Source organism: Lissotriton helveticus, chromosome 3_2, assembly GCF_964261635.1.
Source record: "Lissotriton helveticus chromosome 3_2, aLisHel1.1, whole genome shotgun sequence".
Lineage (NCBI taxonomy): Eukaryota > Metazoa > Chordata > Amphibia > Caudata > Salamandridae > Lissotriton > Lissotriton helveticus.
In genome coordinates this window covers 289,936,572-289,957,911 of record NC_136062.1, presented here as the reverse complement: position 1 = coordinate 289,957,911, position 21,340 = coordinate 289,936,572, and the positions used below count along the sequence as shown (strand labels likewise).

The 21,340-nt window shown below is 48.3% G+C and overlaps 1 protein-coding gene across 4 annotated transcripts in view; it reads left to right on the top strand.

Moving 5' to 3' along the window:
- ALPK3 (alpha kinase 3) overlaps positions 1-21,340 on the top strand; it is a 1,275,893-nt gene that overhangs the window by 153,859 nt on the left and 1,100,694 nt on the right. For 2 of the 4 annotated variants that reach the window (XM_078685238.1, XM_078685239.1), the window contains exon 2: positions 1,021-1,059. The exons of the other annotated variants lie outside the window; for them this stretch is intronic. In XM_078685238.1, coding sequence (XP_078541364.1) covers positions 1,021-1,059 — 39 coding nt within the window. The remainder of the gene's footprint in view (positions 1-1,020; positions 1,060-21,340) is intronic. 4 annotated transcript variants of the gene reach the window in all.

Here is a 21,340-nt window from a genome sequence, read left to right as displayed (position 1 = left end):
TTTGTGGTGGTAGCACTGACAAATCAGCACGAACGGCACCATGCGGTGCACAAGAGCACACGGCCATTCGAGTTGATTTGGAATGGAAAATCTATTTGAGTGGCGGCAAATCTACTTGACCACAACCGCTCGCGAGTCGCGACTGCCCGTACTTGAGAATTGTGCTAGGAGAAGCCAAATCTTTTTCACATTCGTGAAGCCTCATGGGAAATAATGTAATTTCTGTAATTTGGCCGGAACTCCATGTTACTATTGTAATGCGGAGTTCTGGCCAAATTCCGATAATTCTGCGGGCGGAATAAAACATTCCCCCTGCACCTATTATTGGCCAGCATCTCCCCTCAAAAATTAGTCCATCACCACTTCTTTTGCAGGCTTGTACACTATGTAGCACGCAGCTGTTCTTAGAGAAGATTGTCAGATAAAATTCTTGCAATTCAGTGCACACACACATAAAATTAGATGAGCAGTAAGACACTTATAAATGTGTGACCAGCTCCGAGTACATATTTGCGACAGAATACAATAAAAATATGCACAGTGCTATGTTAATTTTTGTGCCTATCCGCAAGCAAATGTTTGCCTCACTACTTATCTCTGCCACTACCGTGTTTTTTCTAAATTTGTGTACGTAATTAATCTGGATTTAAGATTTGTGTGTTAAGTATCAACTTTAATTCTGAAATGTTTAATTTTTTATTTAAAATATAAGGTAACTTCTGGTTTTGAATGCTTTTAGAGTGTTTCTTTTAATTAATTATTTTCATATTGAGAATTAGGATCAGAAGATGTTTTTATTTTCTTCGATATTAATGATTTTATGTTTGGCTGGTGTAATTTTGTATGCTTTAAATTTTGATCCATTATACTCACAGCATGAGCCAAGCTCATCATTTCAAATAAGAATTCTGATTGGCATAATGTCTTTCCTAATTCATTTATCACATAACTGTTCACTACTGCTTATGTTCCCATTGTTTTTTACCTATTTGTTTATTTGCCTATTTTTGCTTACTTTAGCATGCCAAGCAACAGATTAGCACACTACCAGTCTGGAAGGTAAATCCTACATTTCATCCACTATTTCTTTTGTCAGACACCCTTTTATAGGAATGTGTCTGAATTCATTTTACTAACATTCAGTGCTTTGAGCTTTTTGTTTTGTTGAAAGCACTATTTAGTTTGTGAAATTGTGTTCATATAATCAAATGCATCTAAAACCTGTCTTGAAAGCACTGAATGAATGGTTTGGCATTGAATAGCGATGTTGGAAGGAGCCTACCAGGTTAGAGAGCTTACATACTGTCTCTGTTATTTCGAGCATACCACATTCTTCTTCTTTTACAGTTTGAATGACTTCATAATTTTGCCAAAAGACTGCTGAATTGCCAGTTTCTGCGGGAACTCAAATATTTAAGACATGTAAAAGTCTGTTTTTGCCTTTAAAGGTGTCTACTGTATATATATAGCTTCCGACCCCTGACGTGAGCCGCGAGAAGCATAGTGGTAGAGTGTATGGTGCAAGCTATACAAACATACCAATATTGGTAAAACAAAGGGTTTTCCATCATTGAGCTGTAGTTGGTAAACTAACTTTGTCGACAACAAACTCAGCTGAAAATGACATTGCAAAAGTAGGAATTAACTACTTCTGCTGTGCACTGGGCACCAAGGTTGGAACATTGCTGTTATATTTCTAGAATTGCACAGTGTGTACTGGCTTCTAGGCAATGTTACATGATAGGCCATGGGTGGAAACTTGTGGTCACGATGTTGTGTTGCATATGTAGATATGAAAACCCTGGGGATATTTTTACTCTTTTGCGCTCAGACGTGCCTAGCTCACAACAGTGATGCAAGCGGAGTTTCAGTCTGAACTTGTCACAAACTGTAAATAGAAAATGTGTCATACTTATTGACCTACAGAGATCGGCAGTCAGCAGTCTTGCTTGCGTAATGGCACAAAATCTTCACCACTTAAGATTTTTGCCATCGGTTGCTAGGATGCTTTGTTGGAACCTGCAGCAAAGGATACCTCTCTTTTGAAGTACTTTGAAAAGCATGCTTCGCACAGTTATTTTACAATTACGGATATATCACGAATGTTGATGTCTGTGTACTAAATAAAATGTAAATGGTTGTTGCACAACCGTCATAATATTGTGGAGGTTATGTTTTTCTGTTCAGGAGCTTACTTGATGAATATTAGGTTTTTGAGTTGTGGTCACTTTTAATCTAGGCTACCTAATTATAATCGTATTTCAAATTTTTTTTAATTTTTTTTTACTAAACTTTCAAAAATCCATTTCACACTACCATATTTTTTGAGGATAACAGGTGACACTTAAAAAAAAATATATATGTTTATTGGCATTTATAAAGCAAAAACAAGGAGAGGATGGATGGAGCGCTGAAACTTTTCAGACACTCACCCCCAGTCACTATTAGATCTGAGTTGAATCCATCATCATTCTTAAACTCAATTTGCCACCCCATTTCAGACCCAGCCAAATGCAAATCAGTCATGACCCTGTTCCTCATGGGAACAATCCAGCCCGAACTGCCAGGCCTAGTCTTCTCTGGTCGGGAAACAAGCATCATGGGACCGGTTTCAGTGTAACACCCCTCATGAGCCAGGCTAGCAAGAATCCAGTGGCAAAGTGAGCAAGTGACGCATGTTTTGGCATACCCTGCCAACTTAGGGCGAACAAAGCAAATACAAGGAGATAATGGACGGAGCGCTGAAACTTTTCAGACACTCACCCCCCAGTCACTATTAGATGTGGGTTGAATCCATCATCATATCTATTGGCATTTATAATACATTACCCGGAGGTCAAAACACTGTTACATGTTGGCAACGGTAATCATCTACCAAGCAAAGTTGTGGCCACAGGGAAAACAGTATGTCAAATTACAGCTAAGGCTCAGGTTAAGCCTCTATTTAAACCATTATTCAAAGCCACAAATAACAATACACAAATGATAACAGCATCTGATATGCGCAGAATACCAATGGAACGAAAACAATCACACGTATACAGGGATCGCTCAGTTCTGTTAGTTCAGGGGAAGTGAAGGTTGTTGGAAGGCGGGAGGGTGTGGGTGGTGGTGGTGGTGGTTTAATAACCTCTTCATGATCCACAGAAGTGCACCTCTGTAGCAGGACCGAGTAGCTGTGGCCCCAGAGGTGAGGGGAAAGTCAGTGGGGTCTGTTTTGTAATTTGTGCTAGAGAAGGTGTTAGTAGCTCTATGTCTTCCCGTGTTCGATGTATGGTCACCCTCTCAATTGTGTCTCCTGGAAGATCGGCTGCATCCCCCTTAGCAGGCTCCTACAGCCTATTAGCATCTCCCTCTGTTCGTCGTCTGAATGTTCCCAAGCCATCAGTACCTCCGCCCACAGCCCCGATATTGGGCATCTCCGTACCCCCGGGCTTCATCCCTGTGCAGTGCCCTCTCCTCGTTTCTGGCCCATTGAGTAACATCTCTAGTTCAGGTCCCCACCACTATGTTTGCCATTTATTTACAGGTCATCGCAATCTGCCTTTTGGCTAAAACCAGGGCCAGATCTAGGAATCTTGAGCCCACCTAGCGTTTGGGTGATCTCGGTAATAATCCCAGAAAGCAAACGCCTTGGGAGGGAGACATGAAACAACCCAAATATGGAGTTTAGGGTATCCACTACTATGTCTCAAAAGGGGCACAACCCAGTGCAGCTCCAACTCATATGGACAAAGCCTGCGTTTAAGTGCTTACATCTAGGACAGCTATGCGGTTCATCACAATAAACCACGTGGATTCTGTGTGGGGTCAAATATGTCATGTGCGTGTAGTTAAACTGGGTGTATTTCAGTCTTGTGTTCCTGGAGACTTTTTGGGGGTACGCCAGTATCACGTACCTCTCTGAATCTGTAATTTTCCTTTCCAATATATCTCCCCACTGCAGGCGTACAGTGAGCAAAGGTTTACAAAATATTTCAGATAGTGATCTATAAAACCACACAACCAGGTTTTTTGTGGAGCCTAATAATACTAATAATTGGAGTACTGTGTGTGTTTCGCTGGTTCCTCGCTGCTCCCTTCCTACAATTCTCTGAAAGTGCAAACCTAAGTTTCACACATGAGGAACTGCCCCTGGGGTAAATCGTAGCTGGATACCAGGTCTTCTAATTGGAGTATGGCGCCCTGCTGGTAGCAGTCACCTACCGTCACCAACCCAGCATCTGTCCAGGCTGTCAACTGCCCCCTATTAGGTAGAAGATGGGTTCCCCATGTGGGAGACACACCAGGGGCAGTGCCAGGTTGTAGAGGGGTGTTGTTGACGTCTTGCATATGCACCGCTTCCAACACTCTTAGTGTACACTGCCAGCAACACTCCCAGTCTTGGGATCACCACAATCAGGCAAAGTAGCTTAGTCAACAAACCCCAAATGAGTGGATAACCCCACCGGGCCCAGCTCCTCCTGGTGGGCTCCGTCAAGCCATAGAGTAATTCACTGGAGATGCACAGCCAGATAGCATAATTCAAAATCAGTGGCTGGCAGTCTCCTTTGTCCAGTGGACGTCAGAGCATCTCCAATAATATCCTCTTGTGGCCCCCATCCCATGTCAGCTCCCACAATAGAGTTTTCAGTTGTAAAATCCAAGTGGCTGGCACCCCAACCGGAAGGTTAATGAAGAAGTAGAGTAATCTCGGCAACATGATCCTCTTGGATACAGAGATCCGGGCCATAATTGGCAGCTAGAGAGTGTGTCAAAAGGGAACACTGACTCGAAGTGACAGGAGGGCGTTTCCCAGGCAGCCCTCTCATAGATGCACCGATAAGTGGTACACCTATATACCAGGTACCAAAAGGAGGAATGGGTCCATGTCAGGTCCAGTGGGAGATCAGGGGATAGCTGGATCTCCAGCGACACAGAAAACATGTGTGTCATGGTGGTATTGACACGAAGTACAGAGACCACATCAAACTCCCACACGAGGTGTTGCGCAGTTGCCAAGCCCTCCATTGCATCGGCTAGGTAAAGTAGGAGATTGTTGGCATATTGGGATATTAGGTGTTTACAGCCCTCGGCAAGTAGGCCAATGCCCACGCCTTCCCTGCGAAAGAGTTCAGCCAGGGGTTCAATGGCCAGTGCAAATGAAAAGGGGGAAAGGAGGCACCCTTGTCTAGTGCCTTGGCATACGTTGTACTGCAGAGAGACAACCATGATTGTTTTAACCTGTTCAGTCTGTTCCGTATAAAGCAGTTTGACCCACTGTACCCTTCTCTCTCCCAGGCCGGATCCGATGCCTGACCTCTAGCAAAAAATTGCCACGCACAATGTTGAAGGCCTTTTCTACGTCCACCGACATCAGCACAGCCCACGGGTGAGATTGTACCTCGGTATGGTAAAGGATGTGAAATAATCTTCTGAAATTAAGCGAGGCTTTGCGGGCCAGTTTAAAGCCGTTCTGGTCATTATCTATTAACGTGGGCATATGTGGAAGCAGCTGAAGAACTAGAACTTTACTAAGAATTTTGAAGTTCATCTTCAGCATGGAAAGGAGTCGGAACTCCAAAGGCCGGGGCACCTGGATTTTAGTCTTTTTTTTTTTTTTTGTTTTTTTTTTTTGTTCAAAAACCTTTATTCGAGCAAGCAAAGGAAAATACACGAATGGGCCTACAACCTCACGGGCTGGCCGCTAATAGCAAGGCACAATGAAAGAGGCAGAAAATCACTCCCATGGTCAGGCGAAAATCAATTACCAAGCATTACTCCAAACATAATACAGAGCATATTAAGTTTCTGTTTTATACACGAAAACAACGAACACTGAAAAGGCGAATGCACAGTAATCAAGGTCAGCCCAAATAACGGAGGGGGTGGTACAAGGTCAGGGGGGGGGGGGAGCAGCGGGGAGATCCGGAAAATCACAGAGCAGTATGAAAAGGTTTCGGGGACGCCAGCCTAGGGAGATAGGGTAACATCAGTAGTGCTCACCATGGGAGGGGTACAAATATCCCCACGATATTCATTCCACTGGCCCCAAATCTTCGTCCACGCCCTGGGTCTGCCCCTGGCCACATATACGGTCTTCTCACGAAACATGGACCAGTCCATGTTATCCTCCCATTTCGAGACCTCAGGGGGTCTGGACGCGCCCCAGAGTTGCGCAATGTCCCGTTTTGCAATCATGTATCCCAAGGTAGCCCATCTGGTCTGGGCCACAGAGTAGTCGGTGGGTTCCCACACATTCAACAGACAGCGTCGTGGCTCCGGCCGTAAGGCAACACCAGTCACAGCAGTCATCACCGCAAGCACATCAGTCCAGTAGGCCGCCACCCCTGGGCACTCCCAAAGAATATGTAAAAAAGTAGCACTCGACCCACAACCACGCTTACATAACCCATCCGGGGAAAAGCCCATTGTGACCAGACGCGGACCAGTGACATATACCCGATGAAGGATTTTAAGTTGAACCAAACGGAGACGGGCAGGGATGGCTACCTCTTTCGGAGAAGAGAGCGCCGATTGCCAATCCTCGTCGTCCAATTCCAACCCATCGCCGACCCAAACCTCCCGCAATCGGACCAATAAGTCCGCTCGAGTATTGATCAGTTTCTTATAGATCAGGGAAATGGTGCTATCAGGCAGGTGGCCATCAAGGACACGATCCTCGAGGGGGGAAGACTCGGGCAGGGTCTCATCGGGAGTCAGGACTGAGGCGAGGGCGTGTCGGACCTGCAGATAGCGAAAAAATTCTCTACCATTCAAACCGTATTCCGCCTCAAGGGCCTGGAATGACTTCACACTACCTTTCGAACAGACATCACCCACCTTACATATCCCAATCATATCCCAGCGGTCAAAGCCCTTAGTAGACCAGAGACATCCCAAACGTTCAGAGGCATAAAGCGGCGTCGCCAGTGTCACTCGATCCTCCCATCCCAAACTCACATTCGCGGCTCGCCACACGGTGACTGCAATCCTGGACGGGCCCACAAGATGGCGCCCGGCCGATCTAGAATAAAGCGCTCTATTAAAGTCCCCACCCGGCAGCTGGAGTCTATCCATCTCAAAGGCAGGATTACGACCCGGTGAAAACATCACGTGATTAATGGCAGACAACTGGGAAGCCCAATAATATCTCTTGATGTCGGGGAGCGCCATGCCCCCGTCATACCAAGGGATGGTGAGTTTCGCGAGGGCAATACGTGGACGCCCGTCCCAGATCAATTGCCTTTGAAGACTCTCAATCTCCTGGAAATAGGTCTTGGGGATGTCGTCATAGGAATTCTGGAGTGCATAAAGGAACCGCGGCAAGGACATCATTTTAAACAGAGCCGCCCTGCCCAGAGGAGACAAAGGGAGCTTACGCCAACGGGCCACGTCCAGTCGCAATCTAAGCAACGGGGGGAGGAGATTACGCTCAAATCGGAGTGAGGCGTCCAATGTAATGAAGATCCCTAAATACTTGAAGCCAGACTGGACCACCTGAATAGGAAGTCTGCTCGGCAATGGGGGCAAAACACGCGAAAGAACATATACGCAGGACTTGGCCCAATTAATAACGAGGCCTGAGTTGGCACCGAATGAAGTAAGAACATCAAATAAAACAATCAGAGATTTACGTGGAGAGGTGAGATACAAGAGAATGTCATCCGCGTAAAGTGAGACGCGGTCCTCAAAGTCCGGTGACCAATGTATCCCTTTAAGCGAGGGCTCCCATCGAAGCCATGCCGCCAACGGTTCCAAGGCAAGTGCAAAAAGCAGCGGAGACAAGGGGCAACCCTGACGGGTGCCCCTGCCAAGACCGAAAGGGGCCGAAACTCTACCGTTTACCACCACTTGTGCTAAGGGTTCAGCATACAGTAACTTCACCCAACCGATAAACTCAGGTCCGAAACCGAATTTCTCAAGAGCTGCCCAAAGATAAGGCCATTCCACAGTGTCAAAAGCCATCGAGGCATCCAACGATGCCAAAATGGCCGGCTCCGTCAGAAGCCCCGCCCTCGCAATCGCACCATGGAGACGACGTAGGTTGAGAGCCGTGTTGCGATGCGGGATAAATCCGGATTGATCCGGGTGGACCAAGTCAGTAATAACCGTCAGGAGACGGGTCGCCAGGAGCTTAGCCAATACCTTGGGCTCAACATTCAGCAGGGATATGGGTCTATAAGATGAACAAAGGTCCCGCGGTTTACCCTCCTTGGGGATGACAACTATAGTGGCCAGACGCTGATCATAAGGGAGAATACCCCGTTCCCGGGACTCCAGAAACATGGCACGAAGATAGGGCGCCACCCTGTCGGGACGTAGCTTGTACAGTTCAATTGGCAACCCGTTCGGGCCCAATGCTTTGCCCGAACGGAGTGAACGGACGGCAGTAGCTATCTCATCAATAGTAAAGGGGGACTCCAACGCTACACGATCTAACTCGGAAACACAGGGCAGAGCTATATCGCGCAACAGAAGGCGAGAGTCAGCCACATCCCTCACAGACACAGGGGTATAAACCACATGAAAATACTCAGCAAAACATTCAACTATTCCAATCGGGTCCGTCACACTCGCACCACTCGAGGACTGAATCACGGGCACCACACGAGTAGCTCTCTCCTTCTTATCCAACCATGCCAGTAACTTACCCGCTTTGTCCCCCACATCATACAAACGACCCTGTTGCTCCCGAAACATCAATTTAGCAGCATCCGTGACCATAGACTTATAGGCAAATTGTTTCAGACCCAGGGCGTGGAGTTTCGCAGATGTGACACCCGATTCCAAAGCAGCATCGAGTGCAGAAATCTCTCCCTCAAGGTCCACCACCTCCCGATTCCTCGCCTTCTTAGCTTCAACAATAAGAGAGAGGGCCTGCCCACGAATCACCATCTTAAAGGCCTCCCACAGGGACACCGCAGAGGAAACCGACCCCTGGTTTTCCAGAAAATATGCGTCCAAGGACTTAATCAAAAGGCTGCGGGTCTCGGGGGAGGTAAGGTACCATGGGTTGATAGGAGCCACCCGGCCCACTGCCTCCACCCCAATCTCAAAACGGAGCCAGAGCGGAGAGTGGTCAGAAATGCCCCTGGGGAGGTGTACAATCTCACGCACCGCTGGCGACTGAGCCGCAGGCATCAGGAAATAACCCAGTCTAGACAGACTCCCATGGGCCCCAGAGTGGAAAGTGTATTGAAGCTGAGTAGGATGCATAAGCCTCCAGCAATCCACCAAGCCAAACGTGTCCAAAAAGCCACCCAACCACTGTTGGGCCACAGGAGTATCTCTAGGGGGGTGACGATCGTGTAGACCAGAGAACACAGAATTAAAATCACCAGCCATAAAGAGAGTACTATCAGGGAGGTCCAACAACACACGGCCCAAATCGGAAAAGGTAGAAGTCTGCAGGCCGGGGGGCACGTAAACAGTAAATAAGGAGAGGGTACGACCCTCATAACGACCCACAAGGACAGCATATCGCCCCTGATCATCCAGAATCACATCATCAATAGCTAGGGGGAGGGAAGCCCGAACAAGGATACCCACACCCCTAGAACCCGAGGTAAACCCCGAATGTGCAGCGAGGCGATAGCCCCACCTATTCATCGCATGACAAACATTGCCCACCAAATGAGTCTCTTGCAGGAAAACAATATCTGGAGATAAACGTCGTATACATTTCAACACCACACTCCGCTTGATACGATCCCCCAGACCGTTAACGTTCCACGAAACAAATCTCAACCCGCTACCCCCATCCCACCCAGCAACGCCAAAACCCCCCACCAATGAGCATAACACAAGAAACATCATCAAATACAGGATAGAGTCGCCTTGAAAACAGAACACACAAACAACGAACTTCCCAACCGCCCACCCCCCAACAAACAAGAAAACACCCCCCACCCTGCACCCCTGCAAAAAGCTAAGAAGCCTCCCCAACCTGCAGTGTGCCTGTCGCCCAAGAACCCCTATTCTACACAAAGACCCCGGAGGAGGAAAGGCTCCGTCCCACCCGCCACCCCGAGCGAAACCGATAACGAGGAAAAACACACACAACAAATCACTTAAACAGTAGAGGAACGTAGGCATACAATCCTGGAAAGAGTTACGCAAAACAAGGTCCCAGGCTTAAACGAAGTGTTCAGCTCTCGACACCACCTTCAGCACCGCCCGGGTGGGCAGCGGACTCAGTCTCAGGAGATCGGTCAGGCAGAGAGTCCAGCCAGTCATTCACAGCATCCGGCCGATCAAAGAAAAAAGTTCGGTCATTGTACTCAACCCGCAGCCTGGTCGGAAAAAGCATAGCGTAGCGCAACCCCATGTCCCTAAGACGCTTCTTGGCACCACGAAATCCCATCCGCTGCTTCTGGACCTGTTGGGAAAAGTCCGGATAAAAGTTCACTGTGGCATTCTCAAAGGCCACCGGGCCCTTCACACGTGATGCTTGCAGGATAGCGTCTCGATCCCTATAGTGGAAAAGTTTTGCAACAATAGGCCTCGGCGGGGCACCCGGCTTACCCTGGCCCCCCGGAACACGATGTGCACGCTCCACTGTGAAAAATGTACTCAGTCCAGAAGGAGAGAGGTGGTTTTAGATCAGGTCCTCAACTAGGAGATCAACTGAGTGGGGTTCTGGATTCTCCGGAACACCAACCACGCGAACATTGCAGCGACGTGCCCTGTTCTCAAAGTCTTCCAAGCGCCGGGTCATGAAATCGTTCACCCTACGGAGATTGCCAATCTCCGTCTGTATCTCCGAGACGTCGTCTGTGAGGCTGGATGACTTGAGGTCCAATGATTTCACCTTCTCATTGGTTTTTGATAGATCGGCTCGAATTAAGTTCACATCAATGGCCACGGTGTCAATTTTGTGGGCCAGGGTTTCATATTGTTGGCCTATCGTCTCCCTCATGCCAGAAATGGCGCCCATGATGTCCTGCAGGGAAGGCTCCGTTGACGTGTCCACGATGTGATCAGACACGCTGGGACCGGGCAGGGCAGCTCCGGGGGACCCCCTCGAGTGGGTATAACGGTCCATGACGTTAGATTGGACCGGACCCCCGCGAAGAGGCGTCTTCGTCTTCCGCGTCTCCCGGTCCCCTCTGCCCGCCATTTTGGAGACTGCGTCACAAGGAGATTCACCAGGTCCAACTGACCGGTCACCAGAAAGTGAGGCCTCGGGAGCAAAGGGCCGCAACAAGGGTACCACCTGGATAGAGCCAGCCAAATAGGAGAATAGGCCAGCCAAAGGTCTGACCGCCGTCTCGTGCCCCGGACCGAGCCCTGGCCAGACTCCCTCGCCGATGTCTCAGTCTGAGGCAGAATCGAAACCGAAACTTAAGAGGGGGACCCTCAAGGCCAATCCCCCTACCGTTGTTGTTCAACTCCAAGACGGCCACTGAGCCTCACCCAGTCCCGGGCGCACCGAAAGGGCGGAGCTCAAAAGTTCGAAGCACCGTAACTCCGGCACCCGGTGTCGAAATAAAATTCCAAAAGGTCCAGGTAGATCAGCCCAACGTCCTCTACACAAATCCTCGTAAAAAATCAGGATTAGTTCAGGATATTACGCCGGGAGTGGTGGGGGTCCGGGGAGCGCTGTGCTCACGCGGCCATCTCGGATGCCCGCCAAGCTCCTCCTCCTGGATTTTAGTCTTAGAGAGACGGACCACTATTGCATCTCGGGTAGTGTCTGGGGATCACCTCCAGTCGCAGAGAGTCAGCTTAAAGTGATTCCAGCTTCGGGGCCACTACCTGCGTAAACAGGGAGTGAAACTGTGGGGAAAGGCCATCGAGTCCCCGAGTTTTACCTGTTCCCATTTCTTTACTGGCACACCATATCTCCTGCCGTGCCATTGGCTCTCCCAATTCCTCTCTCGCCTTCAGGGGATGTTTCCTCAGCTGCAGTCTATTCAGGTAAGCCATGTGATTCCTGGGTGGGTGTGACTCCCGGCATTTATAGAGCAGTTCGTAATATTCCCAAAATGCGGCGTTAATGGCTTTTGGGAGGTAAAATGACCCACAATCGCCTGTTCTGATATACATTATGGGCCTCACCCTTAGATTGGGGCCTAGTAAGTCAGTCTAGTAGCCTTCCTCGTCATACGCTCTCTCAATATAGGTCTTATAATCATGGTAGCATAGGCGCACTAAAGTGGCATTATGTTGCTCCCTGGCCTCCGAGACCCTGTCCTGCCCGTCACTTCAACACCCACGGTATTATCCAACTCATGTAATCTGTTATCCAGGGTCTGAAGTTCCCTGTTCAGTTCTTTCTGTACTCCAAACGATTGACCCAGGCAATAACCACGAACCACCACAAAACTCCTCACATTCGACCAAACCCGAGGAGGCCTAGCCCTGATTCTGATCAAAGTACCCTGTGATTGTGTCCCTCAAAGAGTTGCGAAAGCAGGTATCCTCTATGGCCAGTGGGTTAAGCTGCCATGTGGGGATCTGTTGGCGCTCCCCTATAGGCTAAAAGCCCCGCAGTAGGGGGCTGTGATCTGAAAGAGTATGCCCAAGATAGTTGGTGCTTATCACGTGTTGGCTAAGTCTGTGCAAGCAAACAAACTTGTTTTTCCTAGTGTGTAGTTGGTAAATATATGAGTAGTATGAATAGTCTTGGGTGTCCCCATGTTGTGTCCTCTAAACATCTACTAGATCCCAGTGTCTCAACCAGTCCCTGAAGGTGGGTGCAGCCTGTTGTGCAGGAGTGGATCAGTCAAGTATTACATCAATTGATTCTCCGCCTAAAAGGCGATCATCTGTCGTTAAGGGTGCCAGGGAGGCCGAGGTTGAATGGAAAAAGATCACCTGATTTTGGGTCGGGCATAGATACTTCCCAGAGTTATGTCTCGCCCCAATTTATCTATGGACTTGTGGATGGGTTTGAATGATGTCCCCGCCTGGGAAACTTGGAGTATGTGATGGGAAATAGTTGACCTCGTAACCTGCAGCATATGAGGTCGATTTCCTCCCACGTGATGTGGGTCTCTTGAAGAATTGCCTTCTGTATCCCTCGTCTCTTCAGGTACCTGTGCATGCTAGGACATTTGGAGGCCAAGCCTATCCCTCGGACAAGAATTTTAAAGTTGTGTGTTGTTAATTCATCAGGTCCAAATGTATGTGTATCCCCCTCGGTCCACCTAGGTCCTCTCTGTGTTCAGTCCCTCCTCCCCAGTAAATAGAGCAATCCCTGCAAAAAATAACATTAAAAACCCTAAACTTAAAGTTGGTAGACATCATGAATCTCCAGGTGTGCTGGGACTGCTTGGTTCTCGATGAAGGGCCGCCATCCGCGGATGTGTGCTCTACAACTCCTGGTCCCCAGTTCATTCCCCCAGAATGATCCCCATCTGGGGGAGGCGGTTGACCCTTCTTGAAGACTCAGGTACCGAAAAACCTATTTTATCTTTAATTTTGCCAGACCTTCATGGGTTTTTCACACCCCTTAGTGCTTGCTGCCACCACAGTTTATGATTATTATGTTTTCTTTTGTTTTTATTTATTTATTTTATTTTATACAACTTGTTGAGCGCGCGATTACCCGAGGGTGTCTTGGCGCTAGACAGAAGATCATAGAAGAGCTAGAATTATGAGTAAATTAGCTTAGATTATTGGTTAAATAGCCAGGTTTTTAGGTGTTTCCTTAAAAGAGTTAGTGTGGGAGTGCTCTTAAGTTGATTAGGAAGAGCATTCCATAGTTTGGCCGTGGCAATTGAGAAGGATCTGTTTGGTGGTCCACTTCCACATGTAATACATTGTATGATTGCTAGCCGATATGAAACTGTATATTTTATCACACAATAATTGTGTTAGGATTCTGCCACTTAGCACAGGTTAACTACACGGCTTTTCTAAATTATATTACTAACTGGAGATCAAGAGCCTTGGGGTGTGGCTTGAGCAGGACCTTTCTTTTAAAACACACGCGAAAAAGATCTCAGGCGTGTGTTTTGGCCTGCTCCGTTCAGCCCGGAAGATTTTACCTCTCCTTCCAACAGCCTCTAGGAGGCTACTCATTCAGGGGCTTATCATCTCGCGGTTGGATTTTAGTAACGCCCTATTTCTGGGTGCCCCAGAATGTACATTAAATAAACTGCAGCAAGTGCAGAATGCGGGCGCCAGGCTCCTGACGGATATCCCTAGGCGTCAGTCTGCTCGCCCTGCTCTAAAGGCGTTACATTGGCTCCCCGTCAGAGAGAGGGTCAAATTTAAGGCACTCTGTATAGCCCACAAACTTCTACAGGGGAAAGGGCCACCTATCCTTGAGGATATGGTCCAATCTTATAAGGCCCCCCGCTCTCTCCGCTCTGACCACCAACACCTGCTACAGGTCATGAGGGTGAGGAAAGAAAGAACTGGCGGAAGACGATTTTCCATAAGGGTGGCCACCCTGTGGAATTCCCTCCCTCTGTACTTGCGCTCGGAAGCAAGTTTCTTACGGTTTCGTAAACTCTTGAAAACTTTTTTGTTTCCTGCCTGATTTCTTGTGCTGGTGTGACGTTGCTCTGCTCTGGATGAGCGCGGGGATGCCTAACGGTAACCAGGCGCTATATTAAAATTCGTAATAATAATAATAATAAATGCGGGATGCTACATGTTCCTTAATTACACACAATTTCCATCTATGTAAATGTAAATGTAAATGTAGTATACTTGTAAAGCGCACAGCTGCCCCAGCAACGGGGCGTCCCGGCGCTGTATAACTCTGGGGAACCCGTCCTGGCTTTCCCTGTCGGATGGTCCCTGCTGGGAGTCCCCAAGGTGGAGCCAGGCATCCCCGGAATTGGTGGGGCCGTTGTGGAGATTAGGCAAGCTAATGCCCAGAGTTGCCGAGTGTGATCCCTGATTAGAGTAAGCACCGAAGCGAGAATTATCGAGTCCGCTGACCAAGGTCCACGACCCTGCCGCGTCGGGAATCGAACCCTGGTCCCGGGCCTACTTCTGCTCTCGGGTCTGCCGCCTCTAACCAGTGAGCCACACTACTCCACACATGTCAATTTGTAATGTCCTGCACTGTGCAACTTCTCAATAAAAACGAATAAAAAAATAAGCAAGTTGGTAACCATCGTCTTCAGAACATCTCCTCCAGTCTCCTGGTAGGGGTCTATCTAAGAGCGGTAGGCTGCGATATAGTGACAAAGCTAGTGTTGCTCCGGCCCTGCCCATCTGCACTCTCGAGGCGCTCAGCACAGCTCATAGTCAGTCTCCATGGTGACAGAAGTCCTGCACCATGGAAGAAAGATTCAAAGCTACGTTTGTATATTTTCTCCAAAGCAGTCGCCCCCTCCGAACCTCGAACCTTCCATGGTCCTCCGGGAAAGGTCCCCATTCCAAAATCTCTCCCAACCCCTGACATACCAGTGTGTTGGTGGGGGCGTGTATCAACTCACATCAACTGCTGATCATAAGGTCACCATGGGCAGGTCAGTATCATCTACCTGGGATGCCTCCGACCCTGACAATATGGATTTGCTTTCAGATGGGGTACCAGTCTCAAAGTCCAACTTTTGTGTCCTCTCGATCTCTGCCACTGCCTGTAGGGCACGGTCCAATCCTGCTCATGCTGTGACAGGAATGGTCTCTTCAGTGACCTGCCATGGGAGGCTCCACAGGAGTGACAATTCAGTTTCTTAGGCATCTAGCCATTCCCAGGTGACACCAGGTTCTTTGCAGAAGTGCATTGTGTCATCCAGTATGATCTTGAATTTTGTAGGAAACATCAGAGAGTACAGCAGTTCTTTGTCACGAAGGCCTTCTTGACATCGAGTAAGGAGGCCCTATTGGCCGGTACAGCGGCGGTGAAGGCCAGGAACACTGACACTTTTTTATTTGCTACCATGAAGGGGCCCTCCATCCATGCCCTCTGCAGGATCAGGTCCCGGTCTCTGTGGTTGAGTAACCTAAGCACCAGCCGAGTGGGCGCAGCAGTAATTTGAATGTGCGCTCAAAAGCAAAAAAAGGAGACAAGTTATTTGGTACGCCCTCCATGCGGAGCCAGTGTTCGAGATATGTCACCATGTCACCCTCCGGGCCTTCAGGGAGTGCCACCACTCAGATATTGTTTTGTCTGTTGCAACTCTTCAAATATTCAGCTCTGCTCTGAAGGGCCTGCACTCTATCCGTCAGTTCTACCATCTGGCGGGTCCACTCCTGTCAGTTCTGCCATCTGGCATCCCCGTTTTTGGCTTTCACGTCTCAGTACCTCACCGAGGTTTTGACCTCCTTCACTCTGTCTGCCAATTTGTTGGGCCAACCTGAGTAGGCCCAGGCTCTTGGACACTGTGCTAATATCTTGTTGAAGAATCGGATCGGTGTCTGCAATGACAACAAATATTATTTCTAGTTGGGTATGAATAGGGTTTGGTAGGGGCCCGGGTTCCACGGAGTCCACAAGCAGGGGTTGATATTGTTCCCCTGGATCAGACTGTACCCTAGTCTATTTGGTCTTTAGTTTCTGCATCAGGATGTCTCGAGTGGACACAGCCAGGAAGAGCCAGGCAGTCAATTCCAAAGTCGTCCGTGGTGTAGCCCTGTGTAGTCCTGTGTGTAGACAAGTGCGAGTTAGTGCTGAGGAAATGGCAGCGAGTGTGTGCTTTCCTTATTGCCATCAACTGGTAATGGCATGAGGTTTTCAGGAGTTTTACCCCTTAGAGGAGTGAGGAGCTTGTGTAGTCTCCCACTCCAGGTGTGTTTAGGCTCACAGCTCAGTGTTCAATGGGTAATATAATGGCACAAGATGTCCGGGCCAATTATCGCTGATCTAGTTTTTCTCCATAGGACATGGGGATATTTAGATACGTGGGGGAACAACCCCAGAGTCTTGTCTCTTTTCAGGGGAAGATGCAGGAGCAATAGCCTCATCCAGGGCCCGAATTCAGGTCCTTGTGTAATGTGATCTGTACCAACCACCCTAATCTGGGTTTAATTCCGAAGAAGGCCCCTGCAGCCCCCGCTAGTAGTGTCCTTTTCAGCTGTCACTGAGGAGGTGGTCCCATGTGTGAGTAATCCGCCAAAGGGACAGCCTTCTAACCAGGTTGGCCTGAGTGCCAACGGCACAGGCGTAGTCTATCCCTGCCCCTCTCTAGCAAACATCCGGTGGGCACTGCTTTTGGTGCCACTTGACAGGGGCAGTCTTCACGGCCTCTGGAATATTTATTAAACCCATTGCTTCTAAATCTTTTCCCCCTAGAATGTGAAACCCTGTTTTGGCTATTTGGGGTAAGTCATGCTTAGGTCTAAAAAATGTTCCACGTAAGGTATACACGCTAAATTTGCGTCCTTTTTATCCCCAACCTCACTCAGCAACTCCATCCCAACCATCGCAGAAAATGACGACCCCAACACCGCAGCACGAACCCTGCACAGGTGGATTTCCGACAGCGTAGCCCCCCTAAAGAAAAACAACAACACCCATGCCAAGAAAGCCAGATGGTTTACCACTGAATTTCGAGAGTCCAGACGCACCTGCCGCTGCCTCGAAAAGGCCTGGAGGAACATCAAATCCACAGAAGCCCACAACAACTTGAGAGCCGCCACCAACGCCCACCGCCAACTCATCAAAATAACGAGGAAAAAAGCGATTGAAGACAGAATCTCCACACACGCACAGAACGGCAAAGTACTCTTCTACATCATCAAGGAGATCGCCCAACCCACCAGCGAGTCTACTGACAACCCTCCCTCACAAGACCTCTGCGACAAACTCAGTACCTTCTTTCACCACAAAATCAAGAGCATCTACGACAACTTCGATGAAGACAACCAACACACTGAACACCCACCAACCACCCCCGGCACCCTGAAGCCAGTGATTGACAACTGGACAGCCCTCACCACTGAAGACGCACTGAAGACGATGAAGCCAATCCACTCCGGGGACCCCACGGACCCCTGCCCCCACCACATCTTCAACAGAGCCGCCGACTCCATAGCACTCTTGCTCCACCACCCCATCAACCGCTCCCTGGTGACCGCCTCGTTCCTCGATGGCTGGAAACACGCCGAGGTCAAGCCACTCATGAAGAAACCGTTGACAGACCCCACCGACCTCAAAAACTACAGACCCATCTCCCTGCTCCCGTTCCCAGCGAAAGTCATCGAGAAAGCCATCAACTGCCAACTCGCCACTTTAATCGAATAGCACAACATCCTCAACTCCTCCCATTCCAGCTTCAGAAAAAAACACAGTACGGAAACCGCCATTCTCACCGCAACAGACGACATCTGCATCCTACTGGACAAATGAGAAACAGTAGCCCTCATCCCCCTCGACCTCTCAGCAGGATGCAACACAATCTCCCACTGCACCCTATTATGCCGACTCCACTACGGAGGGATCCAGGACAAGGCTCTTGACTGGATCTGTTCATTCCTCTCCGGCAGAATGCAGCGGGTCAGACTTCCCCTTTCCTACCAGACCCTACACAAACCACTTGCGGAGTCCCTCAGGGGTCCTCTCTCAGCCCCACGCTCTTCAACGTCTACATGGCTTTGCTTTCCCCCAACGTTAGAACCTAGGGACTCAATATTGTGTCATACGCAGACAAAACCCTACTCATCCTCTCCCTATCCAACGAACCCAACACCGGCAGACACAACTTTCAAGAAGGCATGGAAGCCGTCGCCAAACGGATGAAAAACTGCTGCCTACAACTAAACACCAACAAGACAGAAGTACTCATCATGGGCCCAAACTCCGACGCCTGGAACGACACCTGGTGCCCCCCATCGGAAACCTGCCTACCCCCACGGACCACGCAACCTAGGAATCATCCTGGACTCCGAGCTCAAAATGGACTATCAGATCAACTCCGATTAGTCCTCCTGCTTCCACACCCTCCGCCTCCTAAGCAAGACCTTCAAATGGATCCCCCTCGAACACAGAAAGACCGTCACTCACACCCTGGTCACCAGCCGACTCGACTACGGCAACACACTCTACACCGGAATAAACACATATCTCACCCGCAAGCTACAGAACATCAAGAATGCCGCCGCAAGACTAGTCCTAAACCTGCCAAGACACTGCCACATCTCCCAACACCTGCACACACTCCATTGGGGCTAGATTCACCTTCAAAATACTCACTCACTCACACAAGGCCCTCCACGACACCGGACCAGCATACCTTAACAGCTGACTCAAATTCCACGCACCCCAAAGGACCCCACGATCAGCCCAGCTCTCCTATGCCATGGTCCCCCCCACCAGAAAATCCAGATCTGGAGGACGCTCCTTCGCCTTCCTCGCGGCCAAGGCCTGGAACAACCTTCCGCTCCACCTCAGACAGACAACATCGCTTCCCATCTTCACAAGAAACCTCAAAACCTGGCACTTCGACAGTCCCCCTCCTTGATGGACTGGAACCTGCATCCCTCCCACCCCTAGCGCCTTGAGACCCTCACGGGATAGTAGTAGCGCCTAACAAACGCCTGATTGATTGATTGATTGAACCTCAGGGGAATTCCAAAGGTACCCAGGAGGGGACTGAGAAAATAGCTGAAATATTGCTAAAATGTTTTATTTTGGGTGGGGGGCTGAGGGGAATAGAAACAAAGTACTCTGCAAAAAATAATTCCCCCCCCCCTAAAAACGGCATCAACAAAAGGACTGCAGTTCTAAAGTCACCAGTAATCTCGCTTCAGGAACATACAGTGCTGAATGAAAAAACCTATTCTGTTTTGGCATTTTTCAAAGAGATAACCTATTTTTCCTAATTTTTGTGCTTTTAGCCTACTTTCAGTTGGTGGAGGAAGTTAGTGTGAAACCCATTAGTGATCCCGGAAAGCTATTGATATCTAAAAAAAAGTTGACAGAATTCTAAGTTCAGCTAAGGGTAATTTGTGTAGATACCTCCACGTTTTTCCAAAGAAACTAACTGTTGAAATCAAAAAATATTAAAAAGATGTAGAAAAAAACAGCCATTTGTGACAATGTTTTCATATGAAACTTCTTGTCGCAATGGCCTATTTCCAAAAGCAATGCACCATTCTGTCTGCTAGACCCTTCTGGTTGCAGGGATATATAGGATGTGTATGTTTGTCAAGAACCCGAAGTACCCAAAGCCAACAACTGAACTGCAAATTACAATGGTTTTTCACTGTGTACCAGGTATAGAGCAATTCATATAGTAAAATATAAAGATTGAAAAATGGGTATCAATGAAACCTATGTATTTATGAAATAGACAAGAGATACAGAGTTTAAGAGCAGTGGTTATTTGTCCATCTGCAAATTTGTGGGTACCCATTATAGCATGCGATCCATAGGGCATTTTCCAATATATATTACATACTGGCTTACATTTGGGCGGCACAAATGCAGATAAATACAATTGGTTATAACAAATGTTCTACTATTCTGTATTCCCACATGTCCCCGATAAAAACGGTAGGTAAGCCTAGTGTCTGGGACAGGAAAGGGCCCAAAACACAATATGGACACATCACATTTTATAACAGAAAACAGACTTTTTTGTGTTGTGGCTAGCTGTGGATTTTGAGCCCTATCGCAGATGATAACTTGGGAAACCTAGTAAACCTGTACATTCTTTCAACTAGACACCTGGGGACATCCAGGGTGGAGTGACTTTTGTGACTTTCACCAGATTTTCTTACCCAGAAGCCCTTGCAAATTTCAAACTTTGACAAAAAAAATACCTATTTTCGTCACATTCCTGTGATGGAAAGTTCTAGAATCTGCAGGGAGCTACAAATTTCCTACCACCCACTATTCCTCCAATTCGTCCGATAAGAATGCATGAGTAGGCCTATTGGCTATAGCAGGAAAGGGCTCAAAATACAATGTGGAGACATAAATATTTTTTGTGGCAAACAGGATTTGATTTGGCAGTGGATGTAGTACCTTATTTTGGCTGAGGATCGACGGCCATCCAGACATTTCTGAAACTTAGACACCCACTGGAGTCCAGGGTGGTATGCCAACTGTTTTTACCCACAATGACCTGCAAACCTCAAACTTTGCCTACCATTGCGCACTTTTCTTGCATTCTGTGATTCCAGATTCAGCAGGAATCCACAAGATTCTTACCATCCAGCATTCCCCCTCTTATCCCAATTGAAAACGCTATCCCACTTGTGTACTTGGGCCTACTGCCCGCGACAGAAACAGATCAAACCAAGGTTAATGTGTATCTCTTTGCGAGGACCCCATTGACCTTATTACACACATATGTTAAAAGGAAAAGGATGTAAAGCTGAATCCTGAGACACCCACAGATCATTGTAATTTCTAGTAAGCAAAACGTTAAAGTTGCCATTGACAGGGACCTAGTTTTAAAAAAATTGCAACCGGGTATAGCGCCTGCCCTTTATATCTCTCTGCTTT